The following is a 24,278-nucleotide window of genomic DNA, read 5'->3' on the forward strand; positions in this document are numbered from 1 at the left end:
GCCCCAGGTCAGTTCTTTCTTAGAATATATAAGTACCTACTATGGTGTTGGATTCATGGGTGCTCCACCTGTAGGGGCTAGGACTTTCATTGTACTCACCCACACTGCCAGCACAGGACCTTTGAGTCACAGTGAGGCAGGTGGGGGGCTGAGACTTTTGGAGGAATCTAAAAGACAGAGAGGTCTCTTCAAGCTGCAATGAGCCATCTCCCCCAGCTTCAGGCATTACATGAGGCCATTTCCATGAGCTCAGGGGTATTTCAGTCTGTGGAGAATTCCAAAAACAACAAAGAGAAGGCTGCAAGTTAGACAGCCCATCCTGGATTCTGCCTTTGCCGCCTTCCTGAATAACCCTATAGTGAGCACTACTGAGAGCCAGACCTGGGCTAGAGCCTGTGACACCCACCACTTCATGTAAGACAGACGAGCAACCATACTGAAAAATGGAATGAAAGAGAACAGTGTGGTGAGGGTCACCAACAGCCTAAGCAGTGGTTCCCACACTTTCCCGAGCTTTGGAATCACGTGGGAACTTTAAAACTATTGATGCCTGAGTCCCACTTCACCGAATTAATTGGTGCGGGATACTACTTGGGGCATTGCGATTTAAAACAAAACAAAACAAAACAAAACAAAACAAAACAAAAAACTCCCTTGGTGATTTAATGCATTGCAAAGTTTGGGAACCGCTGATTTAATCCATACACCTTCACGGTTTGGGGGGGGGGGGACGGGTCACGCAGCTGTTAATCGTATGAAAGCTGTGGCACCTCACTCCAGGCACCCGTACTTTGGATACAAAACTTGACCTAGAATTTCAGGGGGGTTATAGATCTTAAGAAGCAAATCGGGGAACACCTTGGGCGGGTATCTCGTGGTCCCCAGTGAAAATTCCCAGATACAGGAGTAGCTAACCCTAATCATGGTGCCATGAGTTCTCTGATCCCTCCAGAAAGAATGGCCCTTGTCCTTCTCCTTCACAGAAGCCTCAGCTTCGTCTCATCAAGCCGAGTTCCCTTAGGGCAAGGGCGCCGACAAGCAGCAAAGGCTAGGAAGATTTGCGCAAGTGTGCGAGTGTGCACGCTGGTGTGCACGCCAGTGTGCACGCGCGGGCCGCTGGCAAGCGTGCGTTTCCGTTACCGGAGCCCCGGCAGCCTCAGACTGCGGCTGCAGCTGCGGATGCGCGCCCGGCACCCCCTCCCAGTCAGTCCCCTCCCCCGGTGGCTCTCGCTCGCCCTCTTCCCTCCCCCCGCAGCGTCGGCAGCCTCCGAGTGTGCCGGGCAGCGCTCAGCACGCGAGCCCCTCCTGCAGCCGCCCCGGCTTGCACTGAGCGCGGAGCCTGGCGCGCGCGTGGCGCCCCCTCCCAGCGGCAGAGCGACGATGAGCCGCGGCGTGGGGGTCGTGGAGAGCAGGTGAGCGCATCTGCGGAGGTCGGGGGATTCGGAGGAGAAAGGGCAGAGCGGGATGGGGGCCGGCTGGGCCCAACGACGACGCGTTGCAACAGAAGCTCTGCCCCCTTGAGCACCCCCACCCCTCCCGGGGCTCTGTCCTTGCCCTTGCGGGGGAGGGGGCGAGGACTCCACTCCCGTCCAGGCACCCCCGCTCCGGCCACACAAACAAAGCTCACTTCGGTGGCGCCGCCTACCCCGCGCGGGCACAGAGCATGGGGGGAGCGTTGGCTCCCCCCATGCTCTACCCCAACCCTCTATCCCTGGCCGGGGGTCTGGGTGCACTGCACCGCACCTGCGTAAGGCAGGCGGCGCCGGGGTCGCGCGCAGGTGCCCGCGCGAGAGGCGGCGGCGCGCAGCTCCGGAGGCCCCGCGCTCAAGGCCCGGAGGCGGGGCCTACAGGCGGCGCTGCAGCTCCCTGCTGCCGCGTTTTCCCCCGGCACCTAGCTCCCCGGCGCTGCGGCGGTGTCAGGTGGGCCCGATTTATTCACATCCTCCAGGTGGAGGCGGCTGCGGGAGGCCTGCGGGTGCGGAGGAGGGCAGGTGGCGCTGCAGCGCCCCCTTGCTCCCCGCGGGCGGATTCGCGCTCTTCCCGCCTCCGCGGGTGACTCTCCGCCCCCCGAGGTTGGGTTTCTGCTGTCCTCATCTGCCCCTAGCTCCTGGGCTTCCGCTCTTGGGAGCCCCTGCACCCTCTGCACCTGGAGGAGGACTTGGGCGGTCGCTCCGGGCGGATGTCCGAGGTTTTGTTGAGCACTGTCTGCGCTTGGGCTCCCTAGCTTTAAAATGGCTTGAATCGAGGGCAGGATTAGTTCCCTTAACGCCCCCCTTTGCCCTTGTATGGAGGTTCTACCCCGCGGCAGGCAGTCCATCATGCCCAATGTGGCACTAAAACAATGCCTCACGCACAGAAGGCTCAAATCAGTATAAGCCTGAAGGATTTCTATTATTGTAAAGGTAGCCAGTGCCTCTGTTTGTCACCAGCGTTCCACAGACCTTTAAAAGCAGCTGCTTTTTACATGGGAATGTTTATTAAGAGCTAGTTTTGGGACGCTCTAACGGTATTGTGGTCGTGTTCTCCAGAGTTACTGTCATCTGCAAAAGGAGGCTTTTAGCATTGGATGTAGTGTTTCAGTAAGGCATGTGATGGGCGGTTTGTGAAATATATACTTTAGGTAATCCTCTCAATTGCAGTTAAGTGCTTGCAGGAAGTGACCCCAAGTAGGCAGAAACGCTCAGCAAAGATTCAGCCTGCAGAAAATTTTCTTTTAGGACAGTCACTGCTGCACAACAAAGTTTCTGCACGAACAACTAGAGCAAGGAGAGACTGCCAAGGTTTAAAGTGTCCACGACTTCAGTTTTTTGTGAATCATTAAACATTAGGCCCAGTTTCTCACAGGGTGGAGAGAGGTTTGTTTTTCTGCCACTGTCCTTTCTTTAAAACACTGTTGCAATCAGCAAGGCAGCCCGGAAAAGTCTGTGTGCAGATAGGTTTTACTATTTGATTTCTTGACGTAAGGCTCATGAATAAAACCACAGTGGGACACAGACTGAGTCCACATTGAACATCAAAAACACTTCTTTAGAGGGCTTCACCCAACAGTAAGTCTTGGGAATAATTGTTAAAGAGAACTTTTGAATTAAATTATGGCTAAAAGTAAAGTCCCCCCCAAAAGAAAACAATAAAGAGAGGAAGTGAAATGAAATATAGTATGTGAAATTAACACAGTTATTTACACAAACAGAGCTAACTGAACTTTTCTGCTGGCCACCCAGAAATACGAGCCCTTCCTGGTATTTCTGTGAGATATGGACCCGCCCTACCTCTTTCCATGAAAACCTGTTAGTTCACCATCTCTGATCTTTCTGGCCTCTCAGGGAGATTGTTGCTAATGTGTCATTTTCATGTTTCAGTATGGCAACAAAGTCGGTATAATTCTGTATCAGACAAGGGTGAGGTGCAAATTGTCTCTGTAAACTTATGTAAAGCACCCTACAGATGATGGCTATTGTTGCTTGTAATTTTTAGTAGCTGCACAGGATTCCATTCTCACATTTTTTGGCATTGTAAGCTGTTTGTTATAGATTTGTTAAATACTGAGGAATAGAGAATCTCTATGTCTACCATATTCTTTCATTTCTTTGTCAGTGAACTTTTTTTTTCAGTGCAAATTATATGCCAAACCATGTGTTGGATGCTGGGGATATGGAATCCTTGGCTATACACATGCCCTAACTCACATCTTTTTGTTTCTTTTCAGTTCCCAGACTTGTAAATAAATTACAGCAGAGCAGTGCAATAACCCCATTAATCCAGGTGTATATCAGATGTTGTTGGCTCAGGGAGGGGAACAGAGAAGTGATTCCTTCTCCAGGGCTGACTCATGGGAATTCCCCTACCGCATACATCGTCAGCTCAGGCAAGCTGTCCTTCTTGTCCACCCCGGGCACTTAACGATTTCTTTCTCTTTTCCGCCTACCCTCCTTCTCTTCTCACTGTTAGAAATGTTCTAGCTTGGTTCCAGTCCTTTTCTCTGCTGGCCCCACTTCCCTTTGGAGTATATTATGCAAAGTTCTCATTGATAGTTATAAGAAGGAAGAAGGGAATAAACCTCAAAACTGTTCCCCCCCAATTCCTGTCACCCCATAGCTGCCTTTTAGGCCATATCCCCAATGCAGTTTAGCATTGGTTTACCTTGCTCTCGCACCAGCCGGGGTCATCCTCCATTCACAACTGTGGCCTGTAAAGCTGAAGTTCTAAATACTTTACTTTTCCTTTCCGAAGATGATGAAAATCCCTTGTGTGTATGTGGGTGCGTGGGTGGGTGGGTGCGTGTACACAATCATGTAGAAAACACAAGCTTCTTAAGTGACATATCACAAAGCGAACACGTCTATGTAAACACAACCCAGGTCAAGAACTAAAACATGGCACCCCAAAGCCCCTCTCACTCTCCAGTCCCTCATAGTCGTATTTCTCCTCCCTAAAGGAAAGAGAGCTTAATTTTGCTTGTTTGTAAACTTTATAAACATAGAATCATACGGCATATAATCTTCATGCCTGGCTTATTTTATGTGACACTACATTTGTGAGAGTGATCCACATTGTTGTGTGTAAGTAGTTCCTTCCTTTTCATTGTTTACAGTATTCCATTTTACGATTGTATCGTGTTTTTTGATCCATTCTACTCTTGATGAGCATGGTAGTTTCCAGTTGTTGCCTACTACAAAAAATGTGCAATCAATCCTTCAGCCTTTCAATACCCAAAGGCCTACCAGTTTCACCATTATTTTTTCCTATTGGAGTAACCTAAAAAGGGATAGGGGTAGGTGAAGGTGCCGGCTGGGTGAGCCAGCCCTGTGGATTTTTCATCTTTGCTAGCGCTAAGTACCTTTGGAGGGACTGAAGACTGTGTTCTCATTCAGTGACCTAAACATAGAAGAAAAAAAAACCGTGGGATGGCTTCTTTCGTGAGTAAGCTGATTGGAAGTGGTGATCTTTAGAAAAGAAAGAAGAAAAGAAACTAGGTCATGATGGGAAACCAGCTTGGTTTGGGAAGTATCCCCAAAGGGATGGACAGCTGGTGGCCCAGGGTACCCACATCTCTCCTGCCCTCCTCTCTCTACCTTCCCTTTGTTGAGTCTTTCATCTACCCCAGGGCTAGTCGTGGAGGGCTTGCCTCAGAGGAAGTCTTTCTGTCCTGGCTTGTATGGAGGGGGACTGTTGGCTTCTAGAGCACAGTTCTGAATGAAGGCAGTTTCCCTGGAGTGTGCTTTAAGAATAAGTAACCCCCTGGAAGGTTTTTGTCACCTAGTACTACAAGGCCTTGGGCTTGGCTGGCTCTTGTGGTCTGGGGGACTGAGGTTTTCTTTAGAGAAAGTCTCAGGCTTCTGGGCTCAATACAAGCAGTGTGTGAACCTGCAAGTTGTCAGGGGGTCGGTTCTGACAAGTTTAGGCAAGTCCCCATGTGAGATGCTGAGGACAGTGGGTTCGGGGACCTGTACTATTGACTTCTTCCTCTGCTTTCAAGTTTTAAATCTTCCCAGGGTGGAAATGCAGAGACTACTCAGCAGACTGAATAATTGCCACTTTGCATCCTGGCAGTTGCTATCAGTTTGGTTATAGAGTTAGGATTTGTCCACCTCCCTGACCTTCCTCATCTCCTGCTTCTTTCCCTCTGACCACACTTCCTCTCCCCCTGTTCCTGGACCTTGATCTACTCCTTCCTGTCTCAGACAGGAGCTGCCCCCACTACTCCCATTTCTTCCCTCTTGTCCATTTCTGCTTGTCCTTTGTGGCCCAGCTTACATGTCACTTTCCCAGGGAGCCCTCCCCAATTCCTCAATCTTAGAGGAGCTCTCTTGTCATTCTCTCAAAGCACTTCTTGTCTCAGATACAGGAAGTCAGGCTTCCCTATCAGGCTGATGGGTTTTGTTGCTTTGTTTACTCGTATCTGGCACATACTCCACATGTGTTAGTTGAATGAGTGAATTGATGAGAAAACCAAGACCTGAGACAAGTTGGGAGATTGTCTCTGCTTATAACTTGTTGTGTGATTTTGGTTATTTATCCACGTACCCTCTCCTAGGTTCCCATCTCCTCTTGTAAAATGATGCATTGGATTGGAAGATCCTGTGGGTTCCTTTCATTTGCAGCTTTTTCTGAGCCTAACAACTAGAGGATTCTGTTTGTGGGGAGGCAGCACTCTTTGAAAATGCAAGATGGACTTAGCATCATGGTTTAATTGGCTGTTTTGTTAGTCACATGCTTGTGATCTTAGCATCAGAGCTCAGTTCTTCCTGTTCTCATAGCCTGCTCTGGGCTAACCTATAGCTTATGTTTGTTTTTATTTTGCTCTTCTGGCATCATATACATATGTATTTGTTTTCTGATTAGTTTCCCTTTTCCATTAGGGTGCTCCATGGGGACAAAGTTCATGTGTCTTGTGTTACTTTTATATCCCCTCTGCCTAGCACAGCACCTGTTGTACAGTAAATAGTTAGATGTTTGTTAATTTGAGTTGATAAAAAAGAGATCTGTATTACAGAGAATATTGATTGCATTGGGGTTATTCCCTGGGAAATATAGTTATTTCATGATTAACTCTAGTTTGTGGCTAACATAAACTCTTTTCCACTTTCCTTAACCCATTTGCTTATAGGTTTTACTTTGCTTTTTATGGTCCGTTTTCTAGAAGGTTAATAGGGGCTGAAAGGGGTAAGATACTGGTTGGTTTCATTCTGGTGAAAAGTTAGTTAGAGGAGGATTTGGGGCTTATTATGGATTTAATTATACCAAAAAAGTCTTTCCTATATTTGAAAATTACCTTCACAGGCAGTAGGAACCTTAGTAGGAAGAGAGACTGGTGCTCTGTCATCTGCTTGGCAGAATTTTTTGCTTTTGGTTGTAAAAAGGTATTGATAAAAGCTTGGGCTCTGCAGTCAGATGGACCCGGATTCTTGGGTAAGTTACTCAAGATCTCTGAGTGTTATTTCCTCACCTGTGAAATGGAGATAATGCTAGCCCAGTGACCGGCACTTGAAAGATTGTCGTGATGATTAAATAAGCTCTGATCGACGCATGCCAAGTCTTTGGCTGAATTTCCAGTACACGGTAAACATCTAATAAATACAGGCCATTGTCATATTAAGGTTTTATTTTTACCTTAAGGATTGTTAAAAAAAAATTAAGTGGAGAATTATTACTTCTTGAGCCAGATTTGGGTGAAATCATTCCGATGCCTGATATCAACCTGTCCAGGTGGCACAGAGTCAAGCCGGGTGGTGAGGTTGGAGAACGGGCTTCCTCAGAGGTTAGGATTCTTGAATTCTAGTTGCATCTCACCCTTCACCAGCCGGTGCCGGCTCAGCCAAGTGACTCAATACCTCCCGAGCGGCAGTGTCCTCATCTGCAGGTGGGGAGAGCGGCAGTGTCCTCATCTGCAGGTGGGGATGGCAGTACTGGCCCTGCTTCCTGCTTCCTGGCAGAGCTGGTATGAGGAGCTGGTGCTCTCATGAGTTTGAAAGCACTTTGGAACTTTTAAGGTAACTGCACCCATGTGAGAATTTGGTGTTGCTCTCAGGTTTCATTTCGTTGCAGCTGTGACTTAATTCCAACAATAATTGGTTTTATCCATTTGCACATATTTTACTATTTTATTTTATCTTTAAAGATTTATTTATTTTTGAGAGAGGATGAGCTGGGGAGGGGCAGAGAGTGAGGGGGACAGAAGATGCGAAGCGGGCTCTGTGCCAACAGCAGCAAGCCCAATGTAGGGCTCGAACTTAAACTCATGAAACATGAAACATGACCTGAGCCGAAGTTGGACGCTTAACTGACTGAGCCACGTGGGTGGCCACACATATTTTAATATTATCCACATTTCCCAACAAACATGCAATAAATACCCTCATTGAATATCAGCCCTTTGAGGTTTCAAGCCTGTTCTTTCAGTCCTGTAGCAGCTCAGGGATTTTACTGTGCCAAGATGCAGGGTGTTTTTGTTTGTTTCCCCCCCTCCTGTAAGGGAAAGCTCATAATCCTGGGAAGCTCATAGGTATGAGGCAGCATTTATATTTGATGTTGATGTTGGAACTGCAATAAAATTTTACCTAATAATAATGATTAAGTCCAGATCAAAATTTAAGGAGCTTTAAATGCTAAGTAAATGTCTGTGCCCCTTTCCAACTTATCTTCAGTCCCTGAATTACACTGAGAATATATGGAATGGGTGCTATCTCTCGATGGTTGCTGTGGTTTTAAGTTAGAGCAATGCACATGGCAAAAGAGAGTGTGGGGACCTAGCATTCATGTAGTGGTAAGGAGCCCTGTGGGTCCACTAGGGTCTGCCTCCTCCACGTGGCTGGACTGGGCAGGTGCGCTGCCTTGCGGGCGGGTTCCTCCTCGTCGGGTCTAAGCCCTTCCCCCTGAGCTGCTCCCCCTGAGTGTCTGGCCACTAATCTCATCTCAGACACCACTCACTCTCATCCACTTCATGGAGAAAATAAAGGATTTTATACAGAGGCTTTCTGGGTTTTAGCAAAAGTTCTAATATCTAAGTAGATGTATATATGTCTGGAAACAGAGATAAGCAGCTGTAGAAAGGGGAAAATGAAAGCGCTAGTGAAGAGGAAAGCATGGTTTTGTTGAGGACACAGAAGTGGGTTTTAACCAGGCATATTTTGTGCAATATGAATGGCTAACTTTCAATCCATGTTCGCATAATTATTTTCAAATTAAAAAGCATAGCGACTGCATTATAAGAGGCATGAGTCTAGAGGAAAAAAGATGTAATGGTTGACTTGTTCTTTTATGCGTCTCACTAAAGACCATATTTTAGCCATTCTTAGTTTCTTGAAGCATTTCCCAATTACAGGATCACCACCACCGCCCGACCTTTTGAGCAGGAGTTGAGGATTAAAAAATGAGAGGATTTAAGTCTGAAAATGAGAATATGTGTATCTCCTAGAGTCGTGGAATTTGGGAAATAGCAAATACTTGGGGAAGCTTACCAGTGTAAAATCTTGAGTCGAGGAGGTTTACCACGTCTGGGATCCCAAATAACTTGGGGGTGAAGAGGAGGGAAGGGAAAGCGGTTGGTCTGCTACTGCTTTAGCCGTCGTCACCCTCAGTTTACCACCAGGGTTGAGGGTTGGGGGTGGAGTGGTGGGCAGTGACAGAAGTCCTGGTAGCAGGCAAGTACATGGGTTTAGAAGTTCTAATGGCCTAGAGTCAAGTGCTGCTTTTCTAGCTGTTAGCTCTGTGGCCCTGAGGGAGTTAAGTAACCTGTCTGAGCCTCACTCTCTGCATTTGTAAAATGGCCTTCACAGGATTATTGGGGTGATTAAATGAGAAAATAAAGATTTTAAACACTCTAAGTGCAAATAGCATCATTGTTTTCTTCAGAATCATCAAAGATTCTGATTCAGTGGGCCCAGAAAAACTGTTTTTGGAAGTCACCTCCCATAGTTCTAATGTTCCTCAGACCATACTTCGAGAAGTGCTCTTCTTAAAGGATGAGTAGGAGTTTTGACATCAGCGGGAGGGCAGGGTGTCATTTACATGCACTTACAACTCCAGGGGGTGACCTAACATCATAGCACGTGTCCATGGAGCACCCAGAGTTGGGGTACATGACTTGGAAGGCCAGAGGCAGTGACCCTGTGTGGGGGATAATGATAGAGTGAGATGTGTGTGTGTGTGTGTGTGTGTGTGTGTGTGTGTGTGTGTGTGTGTTAGCCAGGGTGTGCTTGGGACACTGAAGATCTTTCACTCTGGGGGACCACTTAGGGTGGGAGACCAGGGAGCAGGGTGGAGGTCCTTGTGTGCCCTGCTAAGGAACTTAGGCTTTAGCCACAAAGCAGTGAGAAGCACAGAAGGGTGTAAACAAGGACATGATTAGACCTCACTGATGGTCACATGATGGGTAAGCCAAGAGAGTGAGACTGTAGTTATATATAATATTTATGAGGAAATTACAATCAGCTAACCAGGTGGTGAGAACCAATGAGAGAGAGAGAGAGAGCGCCCCAGTGAGTGAGTACACACATGAACTGAGATAGAGACAGCATGTGTTGAGGAGGGGGCAGATTGGAGAGATATATAGAGGGAGGCTCAGGAGGACAAGGACCAGCTGCCCGATGAGGAAAAGGGGGCAGGAGCTGGTGCTGGCTGGTTCCAGGTGGGTGATCTAGGGATGGAATTCTCTGCAAAGGCAGATCAGGAGGAGCAGGTTTTCATGAAGAGGGAAAGCAACGATTAGTTAAGTGCTGACCGTATTTAATTTAAAGTGCTGAAGTGACCACCAGGTCCCAGGCACCTAAAACTCCAAGGAGAGGCCTGGGAAGGAGGTGCGGATTTAGGATCTGAAATGTTGGCATGAAGGTGAGCCCCGAGGCAGTGTGAGGAGTGGGAAGAGGAGGGTGCACAGATGTGCTTCCGGGTTACATCGATGCTCCAGAGGCTGGAGCAGATGGGGCCAGGGGATGAAGCACACAGAGAAGAGAGGTCACTGCAACAGGGGAGGTGGGAAGTGGTGGCAGACCAGGTTAGAAGGGACGTGGAAGCTGTGGAGAAGCCTGTCACCTTGGTCTAATGAGACAGTGGTCACTAAGGACTGAGGAGGCCCACTGGGTCTTTTGGGCAGTAGTCACTGGTAACGTGGGAGAGCAGCAGCCAGGTGGCTTTGAGTCTAGGGGAAAATAGGGAGGAGAGTGGAGATCATGTGTTCTCTTGTGAGACTGCTGCATGTAGGGCACAGAGAGTTCAGCATTGGTGAGGACAAAGGAGAGACCTACTTACGGGGGAGCTATGTGCGCCCTCAGTACTCAGAGTGCCATATCTGAGGGAGGAGGCCAGAGAAGCAGAGCGAGACGACCTGGGAGAAGGAGGGTAGAGCGAGACGACCTGGGAGAAGGAGGGTGACTCACCGAACTGGATGGAGGGTCTAGAGGCCAGTGCAGGATTGGAGTTAGGATTGTGTTCCTGGAGAGGTGACAGAGGAAAGCCAGATGGCTGGGCGTGGATGGGCAATACTGTGAATCTTAAAGGTGCTGTGATGTCTCCCCAGGGTGTGACAGGACAAAAAGTCCATCAGGTGCACACCTGATAAGCTCCATTGAGTGTTTGGCATGGAGTCAGGCCATAGGTGGAGAGTGAGAGGGCCAGGAAATCTATTGGGGAAGGAGAGAGTTCTTTAATTTGCAACATTTCTGGAGAAGCATAGTATAATGATCATTTTGAAGATTTTCATAATTATTTTATGTAAAATTAGTATCCTGTTTTTAAGTTTATTCATTTATTTTGAGAAAGAGAGGGCTCAAGTGCATGAGCAGGGGAGGGGCAGGAAAGAAGGAGAGAGAGAATCCCAAACAAGCTGCATGCTCAGTACAGAGCCTGACGTGGGGCTCAACCTCACAAACCATGAGATCATGACTTGAGCTGAAATCAAGTCAGATGCTTAACAAACTGAGCCACCCAGGCGCTTCTAGTATCTGTTTTTAAAAGTCTTTTTCTTTTCTTGCTCTAGTGATGATCATCACAATGCCTCTTCAGAAGAAAAAGGTATGGTACTCTAAGTCATTGTTGAGTTATTAAAAAACTTAATCTATACTGTATAAAACATTTGAAGTCTTAGAAAATGATTATTTATTGACTGCAGCCACTTTGTTCCATTCAGGCGTTCACTGGCTGTTGGCCTGCAAGCCAGCCTCCTTCCATGGGGGTCAAGAAGAAACCGAAGAAGGAGCCAAACCACTCAAGATTGGTAGGTGGCAGTTTTAATAAGCAAGAGAACTGACTTATGAGGCTTGTCTCCATCTGCTTGGTACTTTTAAGCTGGGCATATGTGCATTCATGCATTGAGCGTCTGTGTCAGGATGGGTACTGGCGAATCAAGGTGATAAGACACAGCCGTGGTCCTCCAGGGACCTTGGAGGACCTCCAGACCTCGGTTTGCCAGTCGGATAAATGTGATAGGGTAGATCACAGAGGAGGCATGGCTAACTTGGCGGGGTGAGGGAGACTTTCAGCAGAAGTGACTTGGGGCTAGGTCTTAATGGATCCCTGGGAACTCTGGACCTGGGGCCTGGGAAAGAGACTTCCATGCAATGGGGAGGTATCTGTAAAGGCTTGGAGAAGGAGTGGCAATCATCCTATTTGGGGAACATTCAAATTTGGGGAGCAGGGGAGTAATTAAAATAGATTGATTCTAGCCCAGTGGTTCTCAATCCTGGCTACACATTGCAGTCATCTGGGGACTTTAAAGATCAATACTGCTATTCAGGCCCCACCTCAGACCAGCTAAATCAGAGGGTCTAGGGAGTGTCTGAGTCCTGGGCTTGGATGTGTTGGGAAAGCTCTCCAGGTGATTCCATGGTGCAGCCAAGGTTGAAAATCACTCTTCTATGCTTCCAGCCCTGGAGGACCAAGGCCATGTCCCATCAGTTGATTTCCTAGCACCTGTTCCTACACAGTCAGTGCCTCACCCTCCACTCAGGCATCCTCTCATGCAGGAACCTGCCTCCTACTTCCCCTCTACACCCACATCCAGTTAGTCACCAGCTCCTGGGGGTTGATCTGCTGAAGTAATAATGAGCATGTGTGTAAGTCTAACAACATGGTTGAGAGTGCAGGTTCCCACCAGACTGCCTGAGTTGAAATCTTAACTCCAGACTTCCTGGCCTGGAGTTGGGCGGGGGGGGGGGGGGGGTGGGTGAAGGGGAGGATGGTATGGAGGTGGTGGTCTTGCTTAAGTAAATTAACTGGCCTCAGCTTACATCACTGGACAGTTGTGAAGATTAATGTGTAAATATACGTAAAGCGTTTTATATAAGTATATGTAAAGTATATATACACAAAATGAGTAAATACATGTAAATACGTGAATATATATATCGATGTGCCTGGCACATGGAACACTCAAAGCCGCTCTTAGCTACTATTATTATTGTTCTCATCATTATTCTCAAATCTTTTCTTTCCTCCATGTAACTGCTGCCAATCCTTTGTTCTGGATGAAGGGAGGGAGGATTTGAGAGTGATGCTAATAACTTTCCATGTATGTGCTTGCTGAATCCTGATCCTGCATGGGGGCTGGGGCAGTGTCTGTAAACTGGGAGGAGGAGAGAATGCGGATTGGTAGTGGGGGCTGAACCTGGCCAACAGATTAGGCCTCGGGCACTTCTGGGGTCTGCTGGGAGAGTCAGGGTGCCCCTGGAGGTGGAGGTTGGAATCCAATTGGGAAGCGGGTGCGATTGAGGGCTCTTAAGGTGGAAGGGAGGCTGGGAATGGGGAGTGGAGGCTGGGGCGTTAGTAATTGGGGGGTGGCAGAGAGGAGCTGCAGGGTGGGCGGAGGGCACGCAGAGAGGTAGGAGAGCCAGGACCGACCTCACGGGAGCGCCATGTGAGAGGGGGTGGTAGGTGTCTACCTGTGGGAGTCATTTTCTGGGGGTTCATGGTCCTTCAGGGACATCACGGAGAGGATTCCTAACTAGTGATGGGAACAGAAGCCTGATTGCAATGGGCTGAGACACTGAGTTGGGGGTGAGGAAGTGGAAGGAGACCAAGGACACAAGGTCCCCATTCTTGGGGACTACTCTTTCCAGAAGTAGTTGCATAGTGTGGACTGCGTTTGTCCTGTGCTTCAGTCAGTGGCATTTACTCTCCAGAATTCTGCCCTGTTGTGTCATTGAACTTGTGCATGTGAGCTGTCCAGAGGTGCAAGTATAGGAGGAAGACAGGAGCAGTAAGGGCAAGTCAAGGCTGGGTAGGACTTGAGTGACAACCAAATAAAATGATTACTGCAGGCAAAGTGTGATTTGAGCTCCCACTTAAACAATCAAAGTATATTTTATCCATTTCCAAAGGAAAATCAGCCCCCTTTTATATGAACTGTAGTTTTGGACTCAGTAAGAATTTATTAAATTAAGAAGAAATTAGTTGAGTTTGAATCTGTTTTATAATATATATAAATACGGGGCACCAGGGTGGCTCAGTCAGTTGAGTGTACAACTCTTGATTTCAGCGCTGGTCATGATCCCTGGGTCGTGGGATCAAGCCCCTTGTCAGGCTCCATGATGAGCATGGAGCCTGCTCGAGGTTCTCTCTTTCTCCCTCTCTCTCTCTCTCTCTCTCTCTCTCTCTCTTTCTCTCTCTCTCTCTCTCAAATTAAAAAAAATAATATGTAGAAATTACTTCACAGAACCAGAATTAAAAAAAAATAGTTCCTATTTTTTGTTCACTGTGTACTTCCCCGGCATATGCCTCTATTCAGGAAAGGACAGCAGTTCTGAGGACAGCAGTTCTGAGGACAGCTCTGAAAGTGAATCTGGTGAGTCACATATGTCTTTTTTAAGTTATAGAATTCTAGTTAAACATATGAACCTTTATTTGTATTTTAAACTAATGCATACATCCCTTATACGGTGTGAGGACACATTACTAGTGTGGTTTTGTGAAGTCCTGAAAAAAAATACTTCCATGGTAAATACTTTCTAGCTGGCAAGCAAAGCGGCCGAACAGGATGAGCTGAAGAAGAAAGACAGGAAGTGGTTGCTATTGGCAAAAGGCAAACATTTTACCTATTCTCCCATTAGCCCGGGTTTCCTCTTGGTTGTCAAGAGAATTTGATTTAGACTTTTTTTTTTTTTTTTTTTGTAGATAATGAGGAACCAGAACCAGAAAAAACAAGTAAGTATATCCTTCCTCTGAATTTTATTTTTTGTTGTTGAAAGGAAGAAAGGGAAGGATCGCCTTTGTTGCCAACTGCTTGTTCTTTATCTTTTAATATGCAAAATTAAGTTAAACATTGGGAAATTTCTGTAAGCGTTTTGCAAATTTGAGCTCCCTGCACTAACAGTACGTGGCATATGTTCTTGATCTGCACTGACCGCAATCTACAGTGCGGCCACAAGCGGGCCTGGCTTCCTTCTGTGGTGGTCGCTGCTCACAGATTACAGCAGAGTGAACTCTTTGCTGCTGCAAATGTACCATTTGTGGTTTAGAGTCTCCTGGCATGCCATTCTAGTTATTTGTGAGCAACTTGAGTATGAAACCACTTGAGGGGCATGGATTCTAAATATAAAATACGGTTTTGGTCAAGAGTTTTGTAAGTGACTAAGCTTTTATTTTAAGTGATTTTATTTTACTGTAGGATTTTTTTCCCAGTTCTTAGACTGGGATCTGCCCATGAACACTGTAGCAAGGCAGTCAGAGGGCTCCTTTGTAATACTATTAAATAAATGAAATCACTTCACTCGGAAGTCCTGTGTAGAACCTGATTCTCTCTGCAGCTTCCCAGTGGGGAACCTGTGATAGTAACTGTAAGTTTCTTGCAATCGTGTTATGCATTGATAAGAACCTGTAATAATCTGTGTATCACCCTTGCAGAGATGTCATATGCTGATACCTATAAAGAAAAAATGTGTGCCTCAGGTCTCTATACATTATGGATGATTTTCATCCTTTAAAAATGCAGTCAAAAGTCTAGCCTCTATAGAATGGTTTAAGATAGAAATGAAATTAGAGAGCTGTGCATTGGGATCAGGTCTCTGATGTTATCCCTGGTAATAACTGGGTAAAGGGCCATAGGGGTATGGAGTCTGGAGGCAGGACGCTCAGGCTGCAGAAGCTAGGCCTGGCCCAGGGCCTCACCAGGGCAGGCAACCTAGGAGGAAGGCATTTGGAGTCGGTGAGGCTCAAGATAGGCTCAAAATTGGGTGGGAGGGTGCGGTCGTTCTCAGCAGGGTGTGTGTGGAGCAAGACACAAGCCCTGGCCATTGGCTGGATTAGACTTCTTGGTATTCTTTGGCAGTGAAAGTGGCCTCGCATCTTCTGTGGGCTGGCTGAGGATGCTTGTCCTAGGAGTGAGCCCCAGGTCATGTAAGGGGTCCTGCCTCCCCACAAAAGTATTCTCTTTGTTAAAAGAGAGTTTTTATCCTTCCCGTTAGAGGAGAGATCAGAGAGGTACCCACCCATTCACCTCCATTCTCAGGTCAGGTGGAAAGACTAGGTAGGCCACCTTGGAGTATTTGCTCCTCTGTGGGCTAGCAGGCAGCGCAGGCCCACTCACCCTCCTCATGAGTGGATATGCTTTCTACTCATGGGCATGAACTCTGGGGCCACCCTCGTCATATGGATTGAAGGGAAGCTGCGATTTACAAGTTGGGGAGAATTGCATCACTTTTCTCTGCTTTGGCTGGGAAGACCTGGTCAGAGACTGTGTATTTGCGGGCTGGTTAGGATTCTCGAATCTCTTTCCCTTTCTCTGCTCCCAAGGCAGAAAAACATGGGGTGTGGATGAGATACAATGTAGATATACAGCCCATAAATAATTTATAATTTTATGATCCTTCATAGGATAGTAGCTGAGGAAATATGATTGGAGGATTGTGTGGTGTAGGGTTTGGGTATTTCACATCTGTAGTATTCTGAGTCCAGGACTCTGAATATTTATAGTCTCTGTTTGCCACTTTATCTTAATGCTGTTTTTTTTTTAATTTTTTTGTGTGTGTTTTTATTTATTTTTGAGAGAGAGCGAGCGCGAACGGGTAAGGGCAGAGAGAGAGGGAGAGAATCTCAAGCAGGCTCTGCACTGTCAGCACAAAGCCTAATGTGGGGCTTGAACTCACAAACTGTGAGATCATGACCTGAGCTAAAGTTGGAGACTCAGCCGACTGAGCTACCCAGGAGCCCCTTAATGCTTTCTTTTAAAGCTGCTTCTGTCTTGTAAACCCTGGTCCCTGGATAGTGCCCCAGTAGGCCAGGAATCAGGCAACTTGTGTGTCTTGGGCTGGAGTGCTCTTCTGGGGAGTGTCTGTACCTTCTGGGCATTGTGATGGCATAGGACCTTGCATATGTGTTGAGGAGCGCCTTACCCATGGGGTGACCCTCCCAAAGGTTGTTCAGACCTTTAAAATATAAGTGACAATGTTGTTGTCTAGAATTCTTGAATTTTTTAATGAGTCCCGCTTATCACCAGAGCAAAATAATAGTTAATAATAGTTATCTAACACTTACGGAGCACTTAGGGAATGGTAATTTGTGTTCCTAAATTTTGGGGGGTGATATTATTCTAATCCCCATTTGACAGATGTGGAAGGCAAAGCATGGGGAGACTTAGTAATATAACTGCAGAGTCCAGGCTCATGCAACTAGTGGCCAGTGTAAATAATAGAAGAACTTATTGCTTGCTTGCTTTCTCTTTCTTTCTTTCTTTCTTTCTTTCTTTCTTTCTTTCTTTCTTTCTTTCTTTCTCTCTTTCTTTCTCTCTCTCTCTTTCTTTCTTTCTCTCTCTCTCTCTCTCTCTCTCTCTCTCTCTCTCCTCTCTTTCTCTCCTCTCTCTCTCTCTCTCTTTTCTTTCTCTGTTCCCTTTCTTAATATTATTTTTGTATTATGGAATTGTAATCATTCAGAAAAAAGTCACTGAGCGCTTACCAGGCCCTAGAGATACAGTCCTCATGAAGCTCACATTCTAGCAGGGAGAGAGACAGGAAGCAGGAAACACTAAACTGTACAGTGTACCTGGTTGGGGAGATGCCCTCAAGGAAAATGAAGGGCGAAGAGTGAGTATGTCAGGCAGGCCCTCTTGCAGGGGAGTGTGTGTGTGTGTGTGTGTGTGTGTGTGTGTGTGTTTATGTGTTTGTCAGGAAAGCCTTTCAGATACAAGGATGTTTGAGAGAGACCACAAGGAAGTGAGGGGAGGAGTAGCATGAGCCTTTGTAAGAGGAGACAGTATGGGCAAAGGCCCTGAGTTAGGAGTGTGCTTTGGGGATGGAGAAATGGCAAGCAGTGACGGGAGGGCAGTAGGTGTGGGGAGGCAGGCAGGAAATGAGGTAATGGGGAGCCAGATCATATAGGGCCTTGAGCCATATGGAAGGAGTCTGCATGCTGTATCAGAGAGTCTTACAATAGTTCCGGTTTAAATATGCTTAAAATAGGATGTTGATTCCTTTCTCCCAAGCTAATCTCTAACTCTAACAGCTTGAGGGCTGACGCCAGCCAAGCATTTATGATGGGCCACGAAGGAGTCTTCAGTGGGGCTGCAGCCCTCCAGGAGAGACACTGGCCTAGGTGAGGAATAACTAATGAAGAGATTGCTCATGCCCCTCTTGTCTCCACAGATGGGGAGCCAGGAGAGTCTTCCACTGAGGAAGCTTCTGCTCAGGGTAAGAACCAGGCAATATGCTTACCCTGCCAGTTTCCTCTGTTTCTCTCCCATGACATGTGGGTCAGGTTTGCAGGATGGGGACAGAGCCTTCACTGCTGCATAAAAAGATCACATAAAGATTTATGTGCCAAGAGGGGGTGCACTGAAGTCACATTCAAGCTAATTTTCACACCTTAGACCTGCAGTGGGATTGACAAACATGATGTGTCATGTGTCATTGGATTAACTCCTGCAAGTGTTTAAATACATGTTTAAACTCCTGTCAGTTGGGAAGCTGAAGGTGGGTAGGTACTTAAGTAGTACATGACTTACCCTGTGGATGACTTGTGCCAATACATGTGTGATGATCTCTTTCACAGTGCAAGAGTGGGAGGATAAAGACTTGCCCAAGGATCATGTACATTCAGGTATAAACTTACATGTTCCAAAATATTCTTTTAGATCTTGTTATCGCTGAGGGGCATGTACTTTTGAATTTTGTGATCTGGTCATATCACATATATTTATTAAAAAATTTATCTTTGAGGGGCACCTGGGTGGCTCAGTTAGTTGAGCATCCAACTCTTTACTTCAGCTCAGGTCATGATCTCAGGGTTGTGGGATCGAGCCCTGCGTTGGGCTCTGAACTGAGCATGGAGCCTGCTTAAGATTCTCTCTCCCTCTGCCCCTCACCCCTGCTCTCTCTAAAATAACAAAAAAATTAAATAAAAAAATTTTATTTGAAAATGCCAATCACATTCATATAAGTAAAACCGTTTTTCTATTATTTAGAACTTAATAAAATCCAACCTTCCTGTGAACACTGTAATGCTGAAAATGTAAGTATCTTTTAATTATAAAATATGATTTCCTAGTTTGCTTTAAGAAAACAACATTTACTTATATATTACTCGCTTATGTGCATATGTGTGTATACTTTTTCTTCAGAAACAGAATGAGCAAGTGACCCCCAGGCTCCTTTCCCGGGAACAGTTTTTGTAAGTAGTTGTGAATACAGAAGACTTAATATCGTTAGTAATTTAACTTTGTACATAAAAATGACCCCAAATAGGGGAAACACAAAGCAATATCACTAATTTCACACATTTTATGTAACTACTTGGGTTGTTTTCTTTGATAGTGATGCTTCTTCAAAATGTGGTAGAATTTCATTAGTGCTTTTGAATGAAATTAAAAACCTAAATAATTTTAAAAAGTCCTTTGCTGACCAAATGTTAGGCCTAAACAGGTGTTCTTATCTGTCCAATGCAGGCTAAAGTTGGACGCGGAGGGAACTTACCAGTGCACAGAAACTGGCCTGATATTTGAGGTTAACAGAAAAGTTGACATCAAGTATTGCGTTTTGTCCTGGAGCAAATACGCAGACCTGGTTGTTAAGCCCTGGATTGTTGGTGGACCCTTGTTTGATGTTAAATGTGACCCAAACTGTCTTACTTCCATTCAGTTTCCACATTCCCTCTGCTTGGGTCGTAAGTACTCGTTTTCTAAAAGTCTCATTAGTGTGTGCATGTGCGTATATAAGAGTATGTGTGCCATCCGTATACTGCCTGGAACACTAATTTACCTTCGTGCTTTAACAGACCATGATGCCAATATGACGTTCAAAGTCTTACATGTTAAAAGTTCTGGGGCCTCGTTAGAATCCACTGTGGATCATTCTGCAACCCATGTCAAGTGGCATGTGAGCTCTCTTTCTCCGGTGGGACCTGTTATTCAAAGTGAAGAAACAGTATACCACCATGGGGCCGTGATTCTCTACAAAGCCATTGACCATAATCCATCCTTGTCTTTTCGAGTGTACATAGCAACCAATAATGAGTCCTTCATCAAGGTAAAGTTAATGAAAATGAATAATAAATGTTGAATACTCTGTGTTCAAACGTTATGCCATGTTTATGTGGGTCCTGTCCCTGTTCATTTAAGTGTCCCCCCACTGTGGGTCTAATTTGGCATAAGGTTCTAAGGTCAGTGCCTCGGTGTGTGCCAAGTCCTCAGGTTTATGGGGTATGGTTGTCTGTACGTGTAAATAGTGTCAAGAAGATAACAGATGGGGAAGTAGCTCTCCATAGATGAGGATGGCCCAGACAAGTAGGCCTGGCTTTGGAGAGGGTTGGCTGATGTACAGTCTAGGCCATTTGTTTTCTATAGCCGTGCTACTCAAAATGTGGTCTGGGACCCAGGGGGCCAGGAATGTTGACATCAGCAGGGAGCTTGGTAAAATGCAAAAGCTCTAGCCCACTCCAAACCTCTAGAATCCGAGCCTGAACTGGGCAGGATTCCCAGGTGATTTGCGTGCACATTAAGAGTTCGAGGAGCACCTGTTCTGGAACACACGGGGGAGCCATTTGAGGCCTTTGGGTCAAATGTAGGATGACTTGAGGTTTCTCTTTGCCTGAAGTTCCTCACATAAGATCCACCTCCCAGGTTAACTCATTGCAGAGGAAATTTTTGGATAAAAATTGGCCTGTGGTTCACATTCTGAGTTTTGTAGAGCAGATATTCATGAACCACTTAACTGTGTTTAAGGCAGCGAGGCCTGAGGGGTGGGGGTTTGGGTGTTCATAATGGAACCAGTTTTCCAGAATCAGGATGTGGTGATTATCCCGCTTTCTGAATGCTTACATAGTTAGAGCTGTGGCAGTTAGATCTCCTGTTATACCTTTAACCATTTTCTGTACAATTGTAATGGTTTAGAGGTGGATGGAGAAATGAAATAAATAAAGTAGACAGAAAAAACCATGACTCAAAATTGTCCTTTCAGATTTGAAATGAGAGTTTGACAGAAGTTAAGAAAATAAACATAAGATCTGTGATAAAGTGTACAAAATGATAAGTTGTAGTTTGAGTTACAGAATTTACATTGACAAGGAGGAAGAATTTCCTCTGCCCTACAAGATCCTTCTGGCTGCCCTTCAAGAATCAGGTTGACATGAGACAGATTAACAGGAGAAAATCTAATTTAATTTTGTATGTATGGGGAATCCACACAGATGTGGAAATTCCAAAGACACTCTGGCAAAATGAGGTATATATGTCATTGTGAACTAAGGAGAAGGGGGCAGCATTCTGGGACTTCAAAGGGAAGGAATACACTTTGCAAGAAAATGAAAAAGTAAATGCTTAGTAAACAAGTGCTTGCTGGGCCCCTCAGAAGCAATGGAACATAGAGGACTTTGATGAAACAGGCCTTGCAGGGTTCCTCTCTGTCACCATACCTGGTTCATGTCACGTAATGTAGTTTTCTCTGGTGATAGTTCTCTTCCTGGAGGAGGTCCTCTATCCAACTTCTTCTAGGCAATTGTAGGGGAGGTAAAGAGTGTTTCCTGAATCTGCTGGGTTTTGATTGCTTTTTCAAAAAATTTGTTTAAATTAATTTTTTTAAAAATACAAGTATAATTAATATACAGTATTATATTAGTTTCAGGTGTACAATACGATTCAACAATTTCGTACATTACACAGGGCTCTTCATGATAAGTGTACTCTTTAATCCCCTTCACCTATTTCACCCACCTACCCACCCTTGATTGCTTTTTAAATCAAAATAGCCTTCATGCCAAAGTAGTCCATCTTGGGGTAGCCTTCCCTTGGCCCCCTACAACATGAAACTACCTATTTCCAGTGTTTTTAGGTTGTAGTGTTTGCACAGCTTTAGAAACGTAAGTTATATTGATTATAATTGGCAATATATATTAAAATTTAAAAATTCTATTAAGTAATAGGTTTTTAGTTTCTTCCTAAGGTAAAATATGCTTCCTTTAATCTTACTAAAGTTAATACTTTCAGTTGGGAAGCTAGTCTTCAAAATAGTATAAAAATAACCCTATCTAAAGTAGAATTACCATGGATTTGGAATAAATATATATATATATTTTTTGAGAGCAAGAGAGAGCCAGTGGGGGTAGGGGATGAGGGGGTGAGGGGGGCAGAGAGAAAGGAGGAGAGAATCCTAAGCAGACTTCCCACTGACTTGGGACTCGAACCCATGAACCATGAGATGATGGCCTGAGCCGAAACGAAGAGTCGAGCTCTTAACCAACTGAGCTACCCAGGCACCCTGGAATAAAGTACTATTATTTAATGAAGTTCATATTTCAGGAAAGTAAATACAAGTAATTAAAAGGGTATTATCTGTACTTCCTGGGAAGCTGGGGTGAGGGGCTGATTGTATCAACAAATGTAGAGGAAGACACCACTAGAACGATAGGGAGCATAGCATGGTTAAAAGGCAGGATGTGCTTCCTGTTGATGTTTGGTTTTTACACCTTCCTGGGTTGTTTTTTTCCCTACATAGGAAGAACTCCTTGAACTTTGTCTTCAGGAAACCTAAATTTCATGTTCAGCTACTCAGCTGCTTTACAAGTGAGCCTGGGCCAAAGTTTCCTTTAACCTCTTTGGGGCATTCAAGCTATACATATAAAATCAGGGACCCCTCTGGGACAGTTGTGAAAATAAGGATGGGAACATGTAAGGTGCTGGGTAGAAATAAACTTCAGGTAAAGCAGAACTGTTGACAATAAAGTAGCTGCTCTCTGTTCACATCATTGGCATATAATCAATACGAATGTGTAACACTAGCCCTAATTTAATTTTCTCAAATCCTTCAGAAGCAAATTTTAGGTGCCATGCAGGGTGGGTGCTTTGGCTGTAGTGCTTTGGCAGAAAGATGTTTGGGCACCTAGAAGCCTGAAGTGCAGATCAAAGGTGCCTTATTCGCCTCTATGGCATTTCTTTTCAGAGCACCGTGAAAGTTTCTCCCTTGCTGTCATTTTGTACAGGGAAATGAAGATAATGCAGGGCAGCACATGCACTGCTCGGATGCTTAGAGTCCTTACAGTTGTTGCTGATGCATTTCAAAACCAAAACCTATTTCTACCTTCAGGATATTTCCAAGTCTGTAAAGCACTCCTCCAAGAAATTCATGAAAATTGACAAGCCTCCTGTTTGCCAGAAGTTATTGCAGAATGGGAAGAAATACAGACTGATCAGCGAACCGGAAGCCGAAATTACCCCAGAGGTATATATATTTTGAAAACCACTTGGAGTAGCAGCAGGATGTATATTTTGTAGATATGTATTCTGAAGGTTTTAAAATAATGTGTTTTGTTCTCATTTTTTATTTAAAAGAAAGCAATTGTTTTGCTAAACTTGAAGCTTATTCCAGAGATGCTGTTGAATTTCAGAATTAATCTGAAAAATCGACTTATCTAATCTCTTTCCCTTTAAAAAGGTTTTAAATTTTCTCGAGTTTTTTTTTTTTTTAATTAAATTCAATGTTAGCTTCAAAGGAATGAAAACCTTAAGCTTGATTTTAAGTCACAGAGCACTGAAGGTTAATGGAAAAGAGTTGCTAACAAGGGTACTGGCTTTTCTTACTGGAAGGCATTTGAAAAATAGTTATGAGAACAAATTGTCACTAGGTTTCAACTATTCACTGTACACATGACATTTGTAAGTGATTTTGGTTTCCTGTAAATGACTAAGTTATTTTTAAAACTTATTTTCATTATGTGCTCTGATTGTGTGCCATACCTTATCTAACTAGACATCTGTGTGGAAATTCTTTTTGTACACCTTTTTATGTTTGTTTTATAGTTTATGAAAAGTTGAGAACAACGTTTTGATTCCATTACATTAAAAGATGAAGCAAGAGAGAGCTGATTGCAGTGGCCCATGTTGCATTATTTTCTTATATTCTCAGGGGCCTGGTGCCCTGGAGAAGTAGTCAGGTTGATCAGATGGCCTTCTATGACCTTCCTTTCCAGTTTCAAAGGGTCTCTTTCCACCTGGTGTGTTTTGAGCCTTACAGTAGCATGGCTGAAGAAACTAATGTGCAAAGTGGGCCAGTGAGCCACTGAGTCCCATGGCCAGGCGGTGGGAGAGCCTGGCCCTGAGCCCCGTCTGCCCTTGGGTCCTAATTCCACAGTCTTTCCACTGGGATCTGAGAGGTTCTCAGCCCTTGCAAGCTGATCAAGCCCTGGCAGATGCTACCTCAAGATGATCACAAGAAGCCAACTGCGGTCTTGCCTGGGAGGTGGAATTAAATGTGAAGGGCTTGCTTAGAACAGTGTGATTCTTGGCCTTTGCTGCAAAATGGAATTCCTAGGGGAGCTTTAAAAAAGTCTGTGGCCTGGGTTCCATCTCCAGAGATACTGACATAATTGGT

At 45.3% G+C, this 24,278-nt stretch overlaps 1 protein-coding gene across 1 annotated transcript in view; it reads left to right on the plus strand.

The window, feature by feature from the left end:
* The first annotated feature begins 930 nt into the window (after window positions 1-930).
* Window positions 931-24,278, plus strand: part of LOC102972092 — a 43,998-nt gene continuing 20,650 nt past the window's right edge. Inside the window, exons 1-12 of the mRNA XM_042998352.1 lie at window positions 931-1,412; window positions 11,474-11,508; window positions 11,624-11,710; window positions 14,219-14,275; window positions 14,605-14,634; window positions 18,066-18,110; window positions 18,472-18,519; window positions 18,884-18,930; window positions 19,040-19,089; window positions 19,364-19,581; window positions 19,693-19,943; window positions 22,995-23,129. Of these exons, the coding sequence (XP_042854286.1) occupies window positions 931-1,412; window positions 11,474-11,508; window positions 11,624-11,710; window positions 14,219-14,275; window positions 14,605-14,634; window positions 18,066-18,110; window positions 18,472-18,519; window positions 18,884-18,930; window positions 19,040-19,089; window positions 19,364-19,581; window positions 19,693-19,943; window positions 22,995-23,129 (1,485 nt within the window). The remainder of the gene's footprint in view (window positions 1,413-11,473; window positions 11,509-11,623; window positions 11,711-14,218; window positions 14,276-14,604; window positions 14,635-18,065; window positions 18,111-18,471; window positions 18,520-18,883; window positions 18,931-19,039; window positions 19,090-19,363; window positions 19,582-19,692; window positions 19,944-22,994; window positions 23,130-24,278) is intronic.

The sequence above is a fragment of the Panthera tigris genome, chromosome C2 (assembly GCF_018350195.1).
Source record: "Panthera tigris isolate Pti1 chromosome C2, P.tigris_Pti1_mat1.1, whole genome shotgun sequence".
Classification (NCBI taxonomy): domain Eukaryota; kingdom Metazoa; phylum Chordata; class Mammalia; order Carnivora; family Felidae; genus Panthera; species Panthera tigris.